Below are 16,438 nucleotides of genomic sequence, written 5' to 3' on the forward strand. Positions count from 1 at the left end.
CTTTGGTATAAGATATGGACTATGTGAAACGTGATGCTTTACATTCAGGATGGAGTTTTGGATGAACCGAAGCTCCATGATTTTCTGCAAAATTGTAGGGAAGATAACTAAAAAGATGCTTGCTCTTGTAGATCAAAATAACAGTTCATCAAGAGGGAATACTAGAGCAGTAATATTTTAAAGAATTAGTACATAGGAGAAAAGAAGAGTGAGGCAAAAGAACACACACACACACCCATTCTGACATATACTATACGTTTATACGTAGTACGATATGCCAGTGGTCCTCAACCTTTTTGGCACCAGGGACTGGCTTCATGGAAGACAGTTTTTCCACATGTTGGGCAGAGCATTAGATTCTCATAACAAGCACGCAATTTAGATCCCTTGCATGTGCAGTCTACCCTAGGGTCTGTGCTGCTAGGAGAATCTACTGTTGCTGAAGGTGGAGCTAAGGGTGTGAGGTGAGTGATGGGGAGTGGCTGTAAATATACCCTGTCACTCACCTCCTGCTGTGTGGCCCAATTCCAAACAGGCCATGGACCAGTACCAGCCTGTGGCCCAGGGATTGGGGACCACAGCTATACCCACATCCCATGTAAACTTGGATGCATTTTAGGCAAGCAATCCCAGTAGTTCCATTTCCACATTTTCTGGCCATATATATTACTGTGGCCAGCTGTCCTGTGGAAAACATTTGTTAACTTACACTGTATAAGCACTATGCTTGGTAAAAATAGAGAAGATAGTCTTTGTCCTTAGGAGCACTTGGCATACTGTAGGAAAGGTGTTATTGCAGAGGTATAAATAGAAGTGGTCTTCGCAGAGTTTCATGATTCCAGAGGGGGCATATCATGGAGGGCTTTCTGGAGGAGGTGATGTTTGAGCTGAGTCATGAAAAGCAAGCAGCAGTTAGTCCAAAGGGAATGAGAAAGAGGGAGGCTTTTCCAGAACCCAGCATGGAAAGACCAAGAGCTTCAAACAGAGTGGAGGATGCAGTCTAGGGTGGCTGGATGATAGTGGTCAGAGAGATGAGAGCTGAGGGTGGAAGGGTAAGCCAGAGCTAGTAGGACTAACTAGACATTGAAATGCTGATAGGACTTTCTACTTTCCATAGTAATGAGCCTTTACAAGGTTTAAAGCACGTGAACGGCAAGGTCAAATTTGTATCTTGGTCAATAATTCTAGTAGCTGTGTGAAGAAGGTGTTTTAGGTTTATAAAACCAGAGTTCAGGATCCATCCAGTTTAAGAGGCTGTTGTAAAAATGGAGGCAGGTGATGCTGAGGGTTTGAACAAGCATTGTGGTAAGGGGGACTTGGTAATGCTGGTGGAGTCCATATGGAGTGGCGAGGAGCTATGACTGGTAAGACCTCGTGCTCACTGGGACATGGACAGATCAATCAGGATTTTTTAGAATTTTAGTGAGGGAGACTGGGTATGGGTTGGGGAAAGCCATAAGTTTGAGATGGAGAATGAACAGGAACTGATGGGCAGGTTGGAGGCATGGTCAGGTTAGCTTACTGGTCTTCCTGGTTTTTCTAGAAAAGAGCCGATCAGCACATGGATCTCCGTCTACAGCTTGAGAAAGAGGTCTTGGTGAAAAGTTTGGGGGCTGGGAGCCTCTAGGTGTACATGACTGAGTATGAAGCCCCTTCTGTGGGCATATTTGGAGTTGTCTTCTTCCCCTATCTTGTATCCTAAAGCAGTGTTTTTTTGTTGTTGTTTTGTTTTTTTTATCTCACAGCACACTAGAACCTACAGCTAACCTTCCACAGCACAAAATCATGTTACTCAAAAAAAAAAAGAGAGAGAGAGAGTAAAGGAAAGAATATCCTTACTGTGCTTTGAACTTCTTTCAAAAATAATTTAATTAGTGGTCTTCACACATTTTTACAGCACACTTAAGATCCTATCACTGCAGCACAACAGTTGAAAATCATTATCCTAAAGCAAAGATTTGTATATCCAGTATGTTCAGGAATTAATGACATTCCTCCTGGGTGTGACAACAAAATGATCGCGAAGGATAGGAAATACTCTAGGAAAAAGGCAAGTAACCCAATAGATACTGTTTTCTTGCAGCTGCGTCGGTGGCCATGCCTGCCCCGGAGGGACGCTGCTTCAGCTGACCTGGTGTTCAAGGACCCCTGCCCTGCCCTTTGACCCGTCACCATGGCGGAGAAGGCTCCCCCCGGCTTAAACAGGAAGACTTCCAGGTCCACACTTTCTCTTCCTCCGGAGCCTGTGGACATTATTAGGAGCAAAACGTGCTCCCGGAGAGTTAAAATCAACGTGGGGGGCCTGAACCACGAAGTCCTGTGGAGGACGCTGGACAGGCTGCCCAGGACGCGCCTGGGGAAGCTTCGGGACTGCAACACGCACGAGAGCCTCCTGGAGGTGTGCGATGACTACAACCTGGGCGAGAACGAGTACTTCTTTGACCGGCACCCGGGGGCCTTCACTTCCATCTTAAACTTCTACCGGACCGGGAAACTGCACATGATGGAGGAAATGTGCGCCCTGTCCTTTGGCCAAGAGCTCGATTACTGGGGGATTGATGAGATCTACTTGGAGTCCTGCTGCCAAGCCAGGTATCATCAGAAGAAAGAGCAGATGAACGAGGAGCTGCGGCGGGAGGCGGAGACCATGCGCGAGCGGGAGGGGGAGGAGTTCGACAACACCTGCTGCCCCGAGAAGAGGAAGAAACTGTGGGACTTGCTGGAGAAGCCCAACTCCTCGGTGGCTGCGAAGGTAGGACGAGGGTGGCGGGCCGTGCCTGGGCATGGTCGGAAAAGGGGCTTCTGCGTTCCATTTCCTTCCTTGTTTTGGTAAAAGGAACACATTGTGGCCACACAGTGAAAAATCCTTTCCAAAATCTTATTTGGTCACATATAGTTATTCTTCCTGTGTCACGTCGTAAAATAGTATTACCTGACGAGGAAGTCTGGGCCACGCAGTGTGAAGGAGAGTCCTGGTTTCTCTGGTGTTCTGGTCTACGCGGTGTAGGCCACCTGGCGGCTGAGGGAAAGCCCGCGCTCAGACCCCTCTCGGGCACTGAGTCTTGCAGAAGCCCAGGGCCTGGGCTCCATGCTGAAGAAAGGGGAAAGGTGCTGTTGTTGGAAGTGGAGGAGTGCCTCTTGGCCTGGATCTGTGGGGCTGCAGGGAAAGAGAGGAGAGTGGTCCTGGGCAGCCCAGAGGGCTGGAGACCAATGCCCAGGAGAAAGGGACTGTTTTATTAAGCTGTGCGAGGACCAAGTCAATGCCCAGACCATGTCCATTCACTTCCTCGTGTGAAAAGGCTCCTCTAACAGTGGTATTTCTGACTGTGGGTGCTCAGTTGTTTCACAAGTGAGATGTACATCTCAGAGTTCGTAAAGCATTTACTTCAAGTATAGGTGAATTCATATTTTTCCAGTGTGCCTGCATCTATCTAAATCTCAGAGTGAATTTTTGTCACTAATTTTAGTATGTAATTCGACTGCATGATTCTGTTTATCTAATTTTATCGAGAGCTTTTGGGGTTAGCTCAAATCAATTTTCATTGCATATATTTTATTCTCTGTTGCACTGTGAATGATAAGTAAAAAATCAAAAGAGCCATCTTTAGCTGCAGAAGCATAGTTTTGATGTTTGGTGCATAATAGATGAAAATGAAGAAAGGAAGAATGTCATCATAGAAATTCTTTCGGTTACTTACAGTTTTTTCCAAATATCCTTCTTATACACAGTAACTATTATAGAAATATAACAGACCATATGAGAGTTTTGACCAAAAATTAAGATTCTGCATGCTAATGCACAAAAAATAATGTAAACGATCAGCTAAAGCAAATGATCGTGCATCTGCTTCTTGCCCTGTCCAGTTTTTTTTTCCAGTTGACTTCTAAAGGCACTTTACTTTCCAGCCAGTAGGTGCACGTAAGTGAAATAAAATGTATTTCTGTCGTACATAATGGAGACATGCATATTTTGTGACAAATGGAAGATTTCAACTAGTTTCTTGTAGTTATGAATAGTTTGTTTATTTTTGTTTTATCTGTAAGGAGGAAATAGATATGCCATATTTGTGGGGTTTGTTTGAGAAAGGCTACTGTTCTTTCTGATATCAAGCGTTTAGTTATATGTTTGAGTTACTACTAAAAATATGAAGTGAATTTTGTAAGTGAATGAGATACAGATTTAAATGGATATTATGGGTATTAAATGAATTCTTTCAAGCCTTTAGGCAACTGAGGAATAAATCATTGCTCATCAAAAGTTCCAGAGGAAGTTGGCTAACTGTGTAAAAACAAAGCAGCGAAATTTGAAAGGTTAATGTGGTTTATTTGTTCATAACAATGTTATTAACTTATATCTAAAGTTAAGTCCTGGAAGAAATTTTAAATACACATATGTATGTATATTTTCTGAAGACTTTCTAGTAAGGATAGAATAGGGACATAACCCAACTTCTTAGACAAAGAAGTTCATTTAATCTCTAAAATGCAGCAGCAGTTGCCATCCCTTGATCTCTTTGAAGGTAATGATGACAATGACCTTTTGTTACAGTATACTGTGATATACCCCTCATGCAACAGATTACTTAAGCTTTCTTCAAATTATATACGTATGTATAGATAAGATGTCTGCTTACAACCTATACCCAGCAGCCAATGACACCGGTTGTGGGTGAAAATTTTATGTAGTTATAAATAGTAAATTTGTTTCCAAATTATTAAACAAGTTAAGTGAATCTTTGCTACCTGTAGTAGATTCTTTACTAAATTTTCATAAAGGATTTGTGTTTGTTCATTTAAACGTCTACTTTTTTCTCTCTGTTGGAGTGGTGAAATATTATGGAAATTGTTTCCATTTGATTATATAGTAGTTTAGTAAAAGTATTGTTCATTTGTTTAGAACCTTTTGAGAGCCTTTTAAAAATAGCTCTGTATGATGTCTTATATAAACCACTACCTTTGCAGGTACTTTTCTCACGTCATAAAAGTTGATTTTTTTCCCAGAATTGTTCTTGTTGAGGGGAACGAATGCTAACACAGGCATGTATTTGATTACAGCTGCATCAGGGTGACACTCTAGCTGCTGTGCTTACTTTATGTTATGGGTACATCAGGCTCCTTCATATGCTATCAGACTCTTGGGTAGGAATGATGGAAATCCATGTCTTCATCCTTACTTGTTTGGGGGGCGGATATTGGCTTACTTTGCCTTCTCAATTATTGCTTATTCAGTTTGGTGATTTAGTTTAACAGATGCTCTCTGTGTGCTACACGTTAGACATCTAGATACTCCCTTCTCTCCAGAATTAAAAAAATAAAAATTCTTACATCCTAAATCAGGATTTCATATCATTGAAAATATTTGGTTTTCTTTCCTTTCTCTTCTATACTTTATAATGTATCTATAATATTTCTGTAAGAAAGTCTAAACGTTGCCAGATTATTTGCCAGATTCATAGCATAGAAGGAAAACTTGACCCTTATTATGTATGTTTTAAAATAGGTTCAAATATCTATTCTTTGATGTGGCATAAGTACTCTGTAATCAACTAAGTAATAATTGTTCAGCCCAGATGTGGGCATCCACTGTGGTATATGAAATTATTGCAAAGCCCATTGGCCTATCATACTTTGTCTTTGGGTATGACCCTGACAATAACAAGTCAGCGCTTACTGAACATGTTCCCTGGTGTCATGTAAGTAGATATTTTTATTAATTGAATGTTGTGGTGTATTAATCACTAAAAAAGCCAAAGCAAGGCTTAACAATGTGATATATATGAAATGCCTATATTTAACAAATTAGCATTTTCATGCATATGCAAAAGACCATAATATAATCATCCTTTTCAAGATACAATGGCGGGTAATACATAGAAATTGTTTTTCTCAGTTCTCTGGGTTATGGAACACATTGAAGGATTATGGAACACAATTGAAGGATTCTTCCTTTAATCCTGCCAGTGTATCCTGGAGACTATATATACCCTCATATACAGATAGTGCACAGTTTAAATTTGGGGCAGTTTGTGAATGTTTGGCCCTATGGATGGCTAGAACAACTTGCCGGGTTACCACAACATGGAATTTCTGGCTTTAGTACGACTTTCACAGGAGTGTGCAAGGGGAGGAGATGGGCTTAACTGGATGCCAGTTTCCTGGGCAGTAACTTGGAATTAGACTTGATCCTGTACCTCTTCCAGGCCAGGGTAATCTAGTCAGTCTCTGGATTGGAAATATTTTTTTTTCTTTTCCTTGGCCTCTTCCCAAAGAAACGGCAGTAGCTAATGCCCTGTAAATATCACATACAGTGACTTCAATCTAAAAGATGTTTAAAAGCGTTAAGGGAAATGAGTCCTGTGGTGCACAGTATTCTCGGCCTCTGGGATGAAACGACCATCAGGAAGTAGCACAGCCCACCTGACATCTGAAAGAAACATCATGGGCACCACAGGGCCCTCACTCTGGATGTCTGAGCAAGGTCAAGAACAGAAGAAGTCAGCTGGGTTTCAGGCAAACTCAGATAGGCCTATCTGAGCCCTCTGAGGCCTGGTGTGTGGACAGTGCCAGAGGACAGACTGAACTGGGTATCAGTGCGGGAAGTGAGGCTGTAAGCAGCCCTTTTTGATAAGAACAGTAGAAAGCAACAGATACAGAAACGCAGTTCTATCCTGAACCAGCACACAGGACCACGTGGGGGGCATTGCTTGTGATCTCCCCGTTCTTCGGTATCCTCATTATCCTCAACTACCCCTTCTTACATTTTCCCCTTCTCTCCTCCGCTTCTTCCTCCTCCTCCTTGTCTCTCCTCTTCTCTCTCATCTTGTGTCCTCAGGAAATGACTCTGTAAGAGCTTACGAAATGAAGGGACTGATTGACTAGGGAAATGTTTCTCCACTTTTTCCTATTCATAGCCCCCTTAAGAGAAAAATTAAGTTAAATTTATATTCTCCCTAATGAGATGAGAGAAGCCAAATACCCAGGAATAAGATAGAATTAGACTTCGCCTGGTAGGGTGGAGTTCAGAGGGCTACAAATGATTGTAACACCTGTTTTCACCCTTCCCTGCTGAGCCTGTTTTCTCCCTTTGGGGGTGCTGTTGCTTCCGCTGGCAGAGAGGGAAGGTGATGACTCAGTTTTTTGCCTGCTTCTCATTTCCTCTGTAGAGCAATGTCCGCGGGCTCATCATTGTTGGCATAATGCAGCACAGCACCTAAAACAAGCCGTAGAAGGGCAGGAGAGACCTTAGTCATCCTTAAACCAAGGGGGCAGCTGGTGCAGGTGGGTGTACCGTTTGCGCCAGCAGCTTTGGCTCCTGGCAGAGCCAGGGGTCAACAGAGGCTGCCACTTAATTTGCTTGCCCCGTTGAGAACAACTCCTTGAGAACCACACTCCCTCTTCCAGCTAAATTAGTGTGGGACTTTCAAGCCATGGAAATAGTTAAATAGAAAATAAAGCAAAACAAAACAAAAGCTCCTGGGTACTCGTCAAGGGGAAAAGAATGCACAACATTCTCATTCTGTTCTATAGCATATAGATCAGTTGTTCTAATCCCTCAAATAAAAACAAGAGAAGATACTGGAATAGACCCATAAATTATTTCCTTCTAGTAAGAAACAGAACTATCCATGGTATACTTACAAGTGTGTATCTGTACACCGGTACATAGAGTTGTTATCAAGTGAAGAACTCTAGCTATACGATACTCTTCTTTTAGCTTTCTGATGACTGTCTTAAGAGAAAAAAAAAAATAACAATAGCGATTAAAACCATACATAGACCAAAAAGATGAAGTGATGCTGCGTGATCTTACCCAGAAGTCTCCCTACAGAGAGGCACCTCTGTGTAGTGTAATCTTATCTAGGTTTGGCCCTGGACAAATCTGTGGGACAATCACACTCTTGCTGTGTTGCCTGTTTATCATTTTCCTTTGTTTGCCTTTTCTTTCTGCATCCCAGCTGTAAAGATTAAGATGTCTTTGTTCTTCCAATAACAGAACTTAAGAGTTCAAAGGTATTAACCGGAGATAGAGTTTGAAAGAACAGGGCCAGTCTGTGGAGGTTTAGTTTGGAGTTGTGTTTTCTTCCCTTTCTTAAAATATATCATCCGTGCAGACTAGTGGGTCAAAAACCTAGAAGAAATTACGTGTTCAAAATAAAATAGATGAGATAGAAAACAACGTTGGATTTTGATTAAAATGCCTCAGATGTTCCACTCCTAATTCAGTAGTCCTGTTTCTGGACCTGTGCTTCTCTGCTTTCCTGGACAGTCTGCCCTGAAAGCTCACCACTCTGCTCACTTGGCCACATTTGATCAGGCAGAAGAGGGCAAGAGGAGAGGAGGCAGTTTATACAAAGCTTACCCCTTATCTAGGGTGCCCGCGGGGCCTGGTCTTACAGAGGTAGCCCCCCTTACTGCCTTTAGTCCCAGTCTAATCATTAATAGCATCTCTTTTTACTCTTAGAAGTGTCCCCATTTTTACGATGAACTGTATGGTTACCAGGGAATATTTTTGAGAAAAAGAAATTACTGAAGAATCATGTACTTTTCAGTTTTCTTTGCTTCTTGGTTGCATCTGAAGAGGACCAGTCTTAATTTCCAAGCAGTTTTTCCATCTCTTTAGAAAAACCATTGGTTTTCATTAATATTAAAGGAAGACATTCAGATTCCTTTCAAGTTGGATTTTTTTAAACCTCAATAAGTTCAATGATCACTTTCAAAGTAAAAAACAACAGCTAAGGAGTTCTTTTCCAGATTACTTCATATTATTACAAAAGAGAGTACATTGGCAGTATTTAAATATTCTGGCTTTAAAAATCTATCTACGGTGCTTTGGTTGTTAACAGATTTGTTTTCTTTATTTCAAGTGAGAGACTCTATAAGGTGAAGGATCTGCTATTTTAGGTAAGCTAAGCATTATGAAGGAGTAGTCACAGTGTTTAATACTCTCCACTTTGGAAGACCCCGGAAGGGTTTGTAATGTTTCTGATTAAGTGTTCTGAGTTTTATCTTCCATTAAAAAGGGAAGAAGAAAAAAAAAAAAGGGAAGAAGAAAAACGAATATTTTCTAAGTGCCAAGAGTTTATGAGAAAATTCCCATGGTGTATATGGTGCAAACTCAGATAGCTTCCCCATGTTGCTTTTGACTTTTAAGCATTTACATTTTCTAGTGGAATTTTGATATGAAAGCTCATCTAATAATTACACAAAATTGCTGTGACTCCTCAAGGAGATGGTTAGTCATCGTCTCATCCATATTTATTTATATTGTTACTATTTAGCTCCCCTCCCAGCATATTAGAGAGAATCTAGGTTATCCATTATTAGTATATGTATTAATATATATGATACATATTAATATAGTCATAATCTGATTAGAATTGTGATTAGGAAGATGCTGTATTGAATGACGTGATATTTTCCCTTTTACTAACCACTTTTATATTTTACAGAAATATTTGGCATACAGCATACAATGAAATAATCTCATCCTGAAGAATCTGTTAATATAAGATCATTTTTAATAAAATGTTGAATTAGCCAGCTTTTATTGTGTATTATATTTCATATATAAAATGCTGAATAGTCTATTGAATGTTAAATTGAATCATCCAAAATAAAAAGCTTTGGACACTTCATTTATTTTTTAATTCCTCTGCACTTTTATCTAAATCCACAAAAGATGCAATCTACTAGAAATATATACTAATTATTAAAAAATAGCAAAAAATTAAAGGTCAAAAACAGAACTAGAGAAAATATATTTCAAATCACCACCGTAACACTAAGAAATTCTTCATTTTCCACAAAATGTTTCAAATGGTTTTTATTAAAAAACGATGTTCTTATAATTTTTATAAAGAGTTTAAAACTCATAAACAAAATGTGTTTGTGTTTATTAAAAATCACCTATCTGGCTCTAGTAAATGTTTCTACCTGACCCCAAAGTAAGAGTCATTCCTAACAGAGGGACTCTATCTGCATACCCAGGTGAATTGAGCATTCTGATTAAAGAACAAAAAATGTGTTTTCAAAATAATTAACTGAGTTGATTTCGAAAGAATATTGGTTACATAGACAATAACTGTTAAAGTACAATTCGTGAAGTAACCATAGATTACAGTAGAATGTTTTGTTTGTTTGTTTTGGGCATTGACTTAGCATTGATGGTTTTATTCTATGTGGGAATAACCCCAGAAGTTTTATGATACTCAGCAATCTGTAATGCACTAGGCATAAACCTGCATTAAGTATAATATAAGCGTGGCATGCTGGAGCTGGTGACGTTCATAGTGAATGAGGGCAGCTGGCCACACAGCACTGCCAGCTGAACCCTATTTGTTTTTTCTCCTTGTCATATGTACCTACTCTCATTGAATGTTACTGCATATTAAAGGAGAGATTCTATGGGAAAGTAGGAATTTATAAAATGTCAGGACACATCTTCATTAAGAATAGTCTGGGCATTCTAAGAGGTGATAGAAGTGTTTTAAGATCGTAGTCAGCCTGGAAGTCATTCTTGCCCACCAACTACCTGTTTGGTCATTCAGACCCTTTCTACCTCTTCATTGAGACAGAGGGATAAAAGTGACCTCAGGCCACAACAGTCAGCACGTTGTACTTAGTACAGGGGCATGAGAGGCAAGCTGCTCTTCCTGCGTCTGTCAGCAGCACCCAGCCCTTCCCTGCCTGAAGCTTTCCCTGTATCTCCTGGGCCATAGTTGACGATGGCTTTATGTTTATAATCAGAGCACTGAAGCCCTGGAGGAGACTGAGACTTCTCTGTAGTTGCAATGTCAGCCTTAACACAGACAACCAATGTAGAACAAAGCAGCTATTCACGGACCCACGGGGAGCAGAGACAGGAAATGAAAGAAGTCCGAGGGGAAGGTGTTTGTTTTCATCGCTCTAAAGCTTTCTAAGAGGCACTGAGAACTATAATATCAGAACCTTACCAGACTTTACACCTATAAGACTTAGTTTTCGCTGTGTATATAGCTAAGTTTAAGTTAACTCCTCAGCTAATACATAAAATGAATGTATTTTTCCCCTTAAATCATCCCCTTTAAAGTCTTTAAAAGCCTTAAGGACTTCTGGATATTAGTAAGGGCAGGTAGATGAAGTAGACAGAGCCAACTGACATTTGTAATCAAGGTTCTGCATCTAGGGTGCAAACTAGGTCCCACCAGGCCTGTTTGAGTGACAGTTGAGCGAAGGCTACAAGGGCGCATGCGCGCGCACCTGGATGCTATGTTACTTATACACGTATTATCTCTTTATTAGAGCATGTTGTTTTATAAAGAACCCACCTACAGAAAAAGTCAATGAACTTCAGCATGTATTTGATCATTTAAAGTAGATGCAATTTGTCATCCAAATGAGACAGTCGGCCCAATCAGAATATAAACTTTTGCAGTAACCGAATCAGGCTTGACAAGCCATGGGAAGAGCTCTACTGGCCCAAGAACAGGACACATTTTTATTAGTTTTCCAAGATCTTGTTTTAGGACGCTAGAGGTCATTGCCACCCTGGATTTCGCACTTTAACTTCTCTCTGGTTGAGTCATTTCTGACACAACCACAAGTGTGGAATGCCACTTTAAATAGCTGCCTCAGCCTACGCTGTGGCAGTGCCAAGGATGGCCGAGTAACTCCAGTGCAGCTCCAGATGGGATTGATTGATTGCAGCGTCCTTCTCTGCAAGGAGCCTCAGGATATTTGCACATGACCAGAAGAACTCCAGCCTTCAAGTCCTTGTTCTAACTCTAATCAATACCAAACCTGGATTGCAATTTTGGATGTTATCTTATCTGGTGTCATCTAATTCCTCAACCAAATCAATTCTTCCAATATAGATGCATTTGGAATTTTTAAATGTTTTATTTTTAATTATTATGGGGTATATATGATGTTTTGATACAGGCATACAACGTGAATTAATCAAATCAATGTTATTCGTGTATCTGTCACCCTACCAGGGGTCCTCAAACTTTTAAAACAGGGGGCCAGTTCATTGTCCCTCAGACTGTTGGAGGGCCAGACTATAGTTAAAAAACAAAAAACAAAAAAAAAAACCCATGAACAAATTCCTATGCACACTGCACGTCTTATTTTGAAGTAAAAAAACAAAACGGGAACAAATACAATCACAACTCCGCATATGGCCCGCAGGCTGTAGTTTGAGGACCCCTGCTAGGCATTTATCATTTCTTCATGTTAGGAGCATTCCAGTTCCACTCTTTTAGTTATTTTAAAGTGTGCCCTAACTTATTGTTGATTATAATCACTGTGTTGTGCTATCAAACATTGTTCCTTCTATCTATCTATGTATATATGTATATATACATATATACCCTATATATATATATATTTTTATTTTTTTTTTCAGTTTTTAGCGGGGCTGGGTTTGAACCTGCCACCTCTGCCATATGGGGCTGGCACCCTACTCCTTTGAGCCACAGGCACTGCCCTATCTAAATTTTTATATCTATCAACGATTCCTACTCTACCCCCACCTCCTCAATACTCTCCCCAGCCTCTGGTGATTATTCTACCTTCTGTCTCCATGAGATTGATTGTTTTTAATATTCAAATATAGATTTTTTAAAATATTCAAATCTTAGTTTACATCCTAGAGTCAGATCTTTCTCTGGCAACATTTTGTATACGACTGTCTAATTTGTACATTGGTGTCAGAGTGTGTAGTTTTATCCATAATTTGGTTGAATTGAAAAATAAATCATTGCCACGATCTATGAAGTACAGTAGAGATTTGTGGTGTGATAAATTAGATGTATTTCATTAACACAGTGGAAATTTTCACTGTGGGAAAGTAGCAGAGATCCTACGTAATCTCTGAAGTGAACAACCTGTTCCATTTCAGTGCAGTTTTTAGTTTACAGGCAGGAAAACATTGGGTAGGTAATATTGTTTTTTTCAGTGGTTACGGTGCCAGCCACATACATCAAGGTGGCAGGTTCGAACTCGGCCCGGCTCGCTAAACAAGGGCAACAAAAAAATAGCCAGGCATTGTGGCAGGCACCTGTAGTCCCAGCTACTTGGGAGGCTGAGGCAAGAGAATCGCTTAAGCCCAAGAGTTTGAGGTTGCTGTGAGCTGTGATGCTACAGCACTCTACCGAGGGTGATACAGTGACACTGTCTCAACAACAAAAAAAAGAAAATAGGAAATAATGGGCTGGAGTCTAGGACAACATAAATTTGCCATTTCATATTTGTTATGTAAAAAGATAGCACATTTTATTATATTTCTTAAATCAATTCCACAGGTATGAAAATTATTATACAAGTAACGTGATTGCACTATGAGTAATATGAAAATTCAAAGCCAAAATCTGTTTTAAGCACTGGTCTTTATTTTTCAAACTGTAGCTCCTGAGCATTTATAAATATATATTTTAAATTGCATGGAATGTTTACAAAGTGCTGCTCATGCACACTTTTGTTCAAAGTTTTGCATATAGATTAGCCAGAGGTAGCTTGAAGGTAGCAGCTTTGATAGCTATACTTTACAGTATACCAGGTGTATTTATGTGCTCCAAGAGAGATATTACATTATAATTGAAAAAAAATTGTTTTGGATTCTGCGTTTGTTGAGTCATTTGATGAGCTTTTTCTCCTGTGCTGACTTGTGAGTGTGAAGAGCAAGTGACAGGTCTCTCTTCCTATCTGACCTGGCTGTGACGGGATGGCCTCCTGGTGTACTTTCAATGCAGAAGAGGTTCTCCAAGGCACCCTATTGTCACCAAAGTGAACTTGGAAAATATCCAAATGTCTTCCTCATTGTAGCAAAGCCCACATAATGAAGCGTCTCCTTGCTTCCTTCAGGCCCTTAGTTTCTCTCCACCTGAGGGGGCTCAGCTCATGCTCAGCAATCCTCCTCTACGCACCTGCGTCTCAGCCCCTTCCCCAGAGTCCCACTGCCTGCCCCACACATACCCCTGCTCCAGAGCCTTCCTCGGGAGGGTCTGTTTGGGTTATATTTCAATGAAGATTTTTGGCTCCAGTGGAATTTCACATTTATTTTTCTCCTGGTTGTACATCTTCTCATGAGATGGTGTCTGCTTAAATTGCAACAAAATTGAATGTATTTAAGAGTCCAAATTAGAGAGACCAGATAACCTCCCAAATCTGGGCTTCGTTTGGTCTTTAACCTATAAAGCAAACATGTGTTTTTCTTCATCCTAAAGCACCGGAGTCTGAGACTAGGTAGACTTTTTGCTCCTCAACTTTCTAAAACCAGCATCTAAATAATACTTTTCCACTTTTGTTGAGGGAAGCTGATCCTTTATCCTCAGTGCTCCTTTCATCCGTCATCACTGCCTGTGCAAGTTGAGCTGGTTTTACTTTTCACTCCTTCATAATAGCTGTCACTATTCCCAGAGTCTGTTTTGAGCAGAAATTTAACTCTGGAGAAAGACACTATGGTTAATTGATACCTGAGACGGGAACAGATGCTTTCCACAAGGCTGTGTTAGCTTCTCTTTTCAAAGTTCTCGTGAGGTCTAGCCACAACTTCCTAATAGTATCAGAGGGGCCTTGCAACCCTTACTCTATCTTCTTATTCTGAGCCCAGTTCTTTTCTAACTATAGCTTCCTGCACACCCTGGGGAGAAAAGTGAACATGTTGCCTGCTGTCCAGCATTATGAAGTGAAAGGCACATTCTCACATCCTCCAAATAATTGACAGGACCTTCAAAGAGCAGAAGGAAGGAATTTATATTAAGCATCTGCTGTGTGCCATACACTGAGCCAGGGGATTTTTCATGTTAATTATTATTATTATTTTTTGGAGATGAGTCTCGCTTGCTCTGTCACCCAGGCTAGGTGGCAGTGGCATCATCATAGCTGCAACCTTCTACTTCTGGATCAAGTAGATCCTTCTGCCTCAGCCTCCTGAGTAGGTGGGACTACTGCTGCACACCCTCACGTTTGGCTAATTTTTCTATTGTCAGCAGAGATAGGGTTTTGCTTTTGCTCAGACTGGTCTCATACTCCTGAGCTCAAGTGGTCCTCCTATCCCAGTCTCCCAGTGGGCTAGGATTGCAGGCATGAGCCATCGTGCCCAGTCATGTGTTGGCTCTTTACAACAAAGATAGGCAAATTTTTTCTATGAAGGGCCAAATAGTCAATATTTTTGGCTTTGTGGGCCATAAGGTCTCTGTCACAACTACTCAAGTCTGCTACTTGAGTGAGAAAGCAATTAAAGATGTTATATGAACAAACGGAAGTAGCTGGGTTCCAATAAAACTTGCCAGCAGGCTGGATTTGGCCCAAGGGCCTTAGTTTGCCAACTGTTATGTTATGTTAGCCCTATGCAATGACATCATTAATCTCTTTATAGAGATTAGGAGTTGAAACCCAGAAATGACAAATCTGTGTCTAGTGCCCCACACTGATGCCATGTTGAGGTTCCAATCCAGTTTCCAAAGTGTGGCTTTCCCACAGTTCTTCCTGTCCAGTTGTATTTATCATTCCTTTTCTGTCATTGCTCAATATTCCTGTCACTTCTCAATGTTCACTGTAGGCTTTGGTTTATGGATTAAAATCATCTTTTGCCATAGCCACATGTTATCCTGCGGGATAACGACCAGTCATAAATCCCACCCAGAATGTTCCTCACCTTGAACTCTGTTAGCACATGGATGCACCTGCTCTGTCTTTGGAATCCTGAACCCTGATTGTTGAACCTTGAGCTTTCTTCCATTTCCCACTTAATCTACACTTTGTCCTCATTGCGAACTCTTTTGCTTCCCTTATCCCACTCTTGTTTTTACTGATTTGAGACCACTGGATACACTGCTGTGGGGTAGACCTTGATCATCTCTTACTAGGACTATAAGTGATAAGTCATTAACTGGGCTCTTTCTCTCTTCGTTCTCTCCTGCACCCCAATTCTAATCCATTCTCGATTTAGCCCACAGAATTACCTATTCAGAACCCACCTCTCTGATGCTCAATCCTGAATTAAAAAGTTCAGTGTTTCCCCAGTGTCTGCACTCCGGTTCCAACAGCTGAGCATTGCATTTACAATCCCTCACAATCTCCTGTCCAACCTCATGCCTTCCCACTCCTCAAACACAGTGTGCCACTTCCTTCAAGGTCCAGCCATGCCTGAAGACTGTGCTCTGGGTCTTACAAGTTCTTCAGTGCACACAACAGGCAGTATTTCCACATGGCTGTGTGCATTCAGAGGGGACATCTTGGTTTCTAGTTTGCACAAGGACGCCTTCTATGTCTTGCATTCTAGCTGTAGCCACACCTGCACTCACATGGCACAGTCCTGCTCCCTTGAACTGTCCCTCCTTTCCCTTCAGCACATTTGTCCCTTCTGCCATGTGTGCTGACTCTCTCTCCCCTGTGCTTTCGCTTAGGTCTCTCTTCAGCCTCATAATCTAGTGGTTCTGTCTGTGCTAGGCTCAGA

The 16,438-nt window shown here is 40.9% G+C and overlaps 1 protein-coding gene across 1 annotated transcript in view; it reads left to right on the forward strand.

Annotated features, from left to right (window-relative positions):
* KCNB2 (potassium voltage-gated channel subfamily B member 2) overlaps positions 1–16,438 on the forward strand; it is a 434,590-nt gene that overhangs the window by 37,300 nt on the left and 380,852 nt on the right. The window contains exon 2 of the mRNA XM_053558982.1: positions 2,084–2,752. Within this exon, the coding sequence (XP_053414957.1) occupies positions 2,174–2,752 (579 nt within the window). The 5' untranslated portion in view covers positions 2,084–2,173. The remainder of the gene's footprint in view (positions 1–2,083; positions 2,753–16,438) is intronic.

This window comes from Nycticebus coucang, chromosome 13 (genome assembly GCF_027406575.1).
Source record: "Nycticebus coucang isolate mNycCou1 chromosome 13, mNycCou1.pri, whole genome shotgun sequence".
Taxonomy (NCBI): Eukaryota; Metazoa; Chordata; class Mammalia; order Primates; family Lorisidae; genus Nycticebus; species Nycticebus coucang.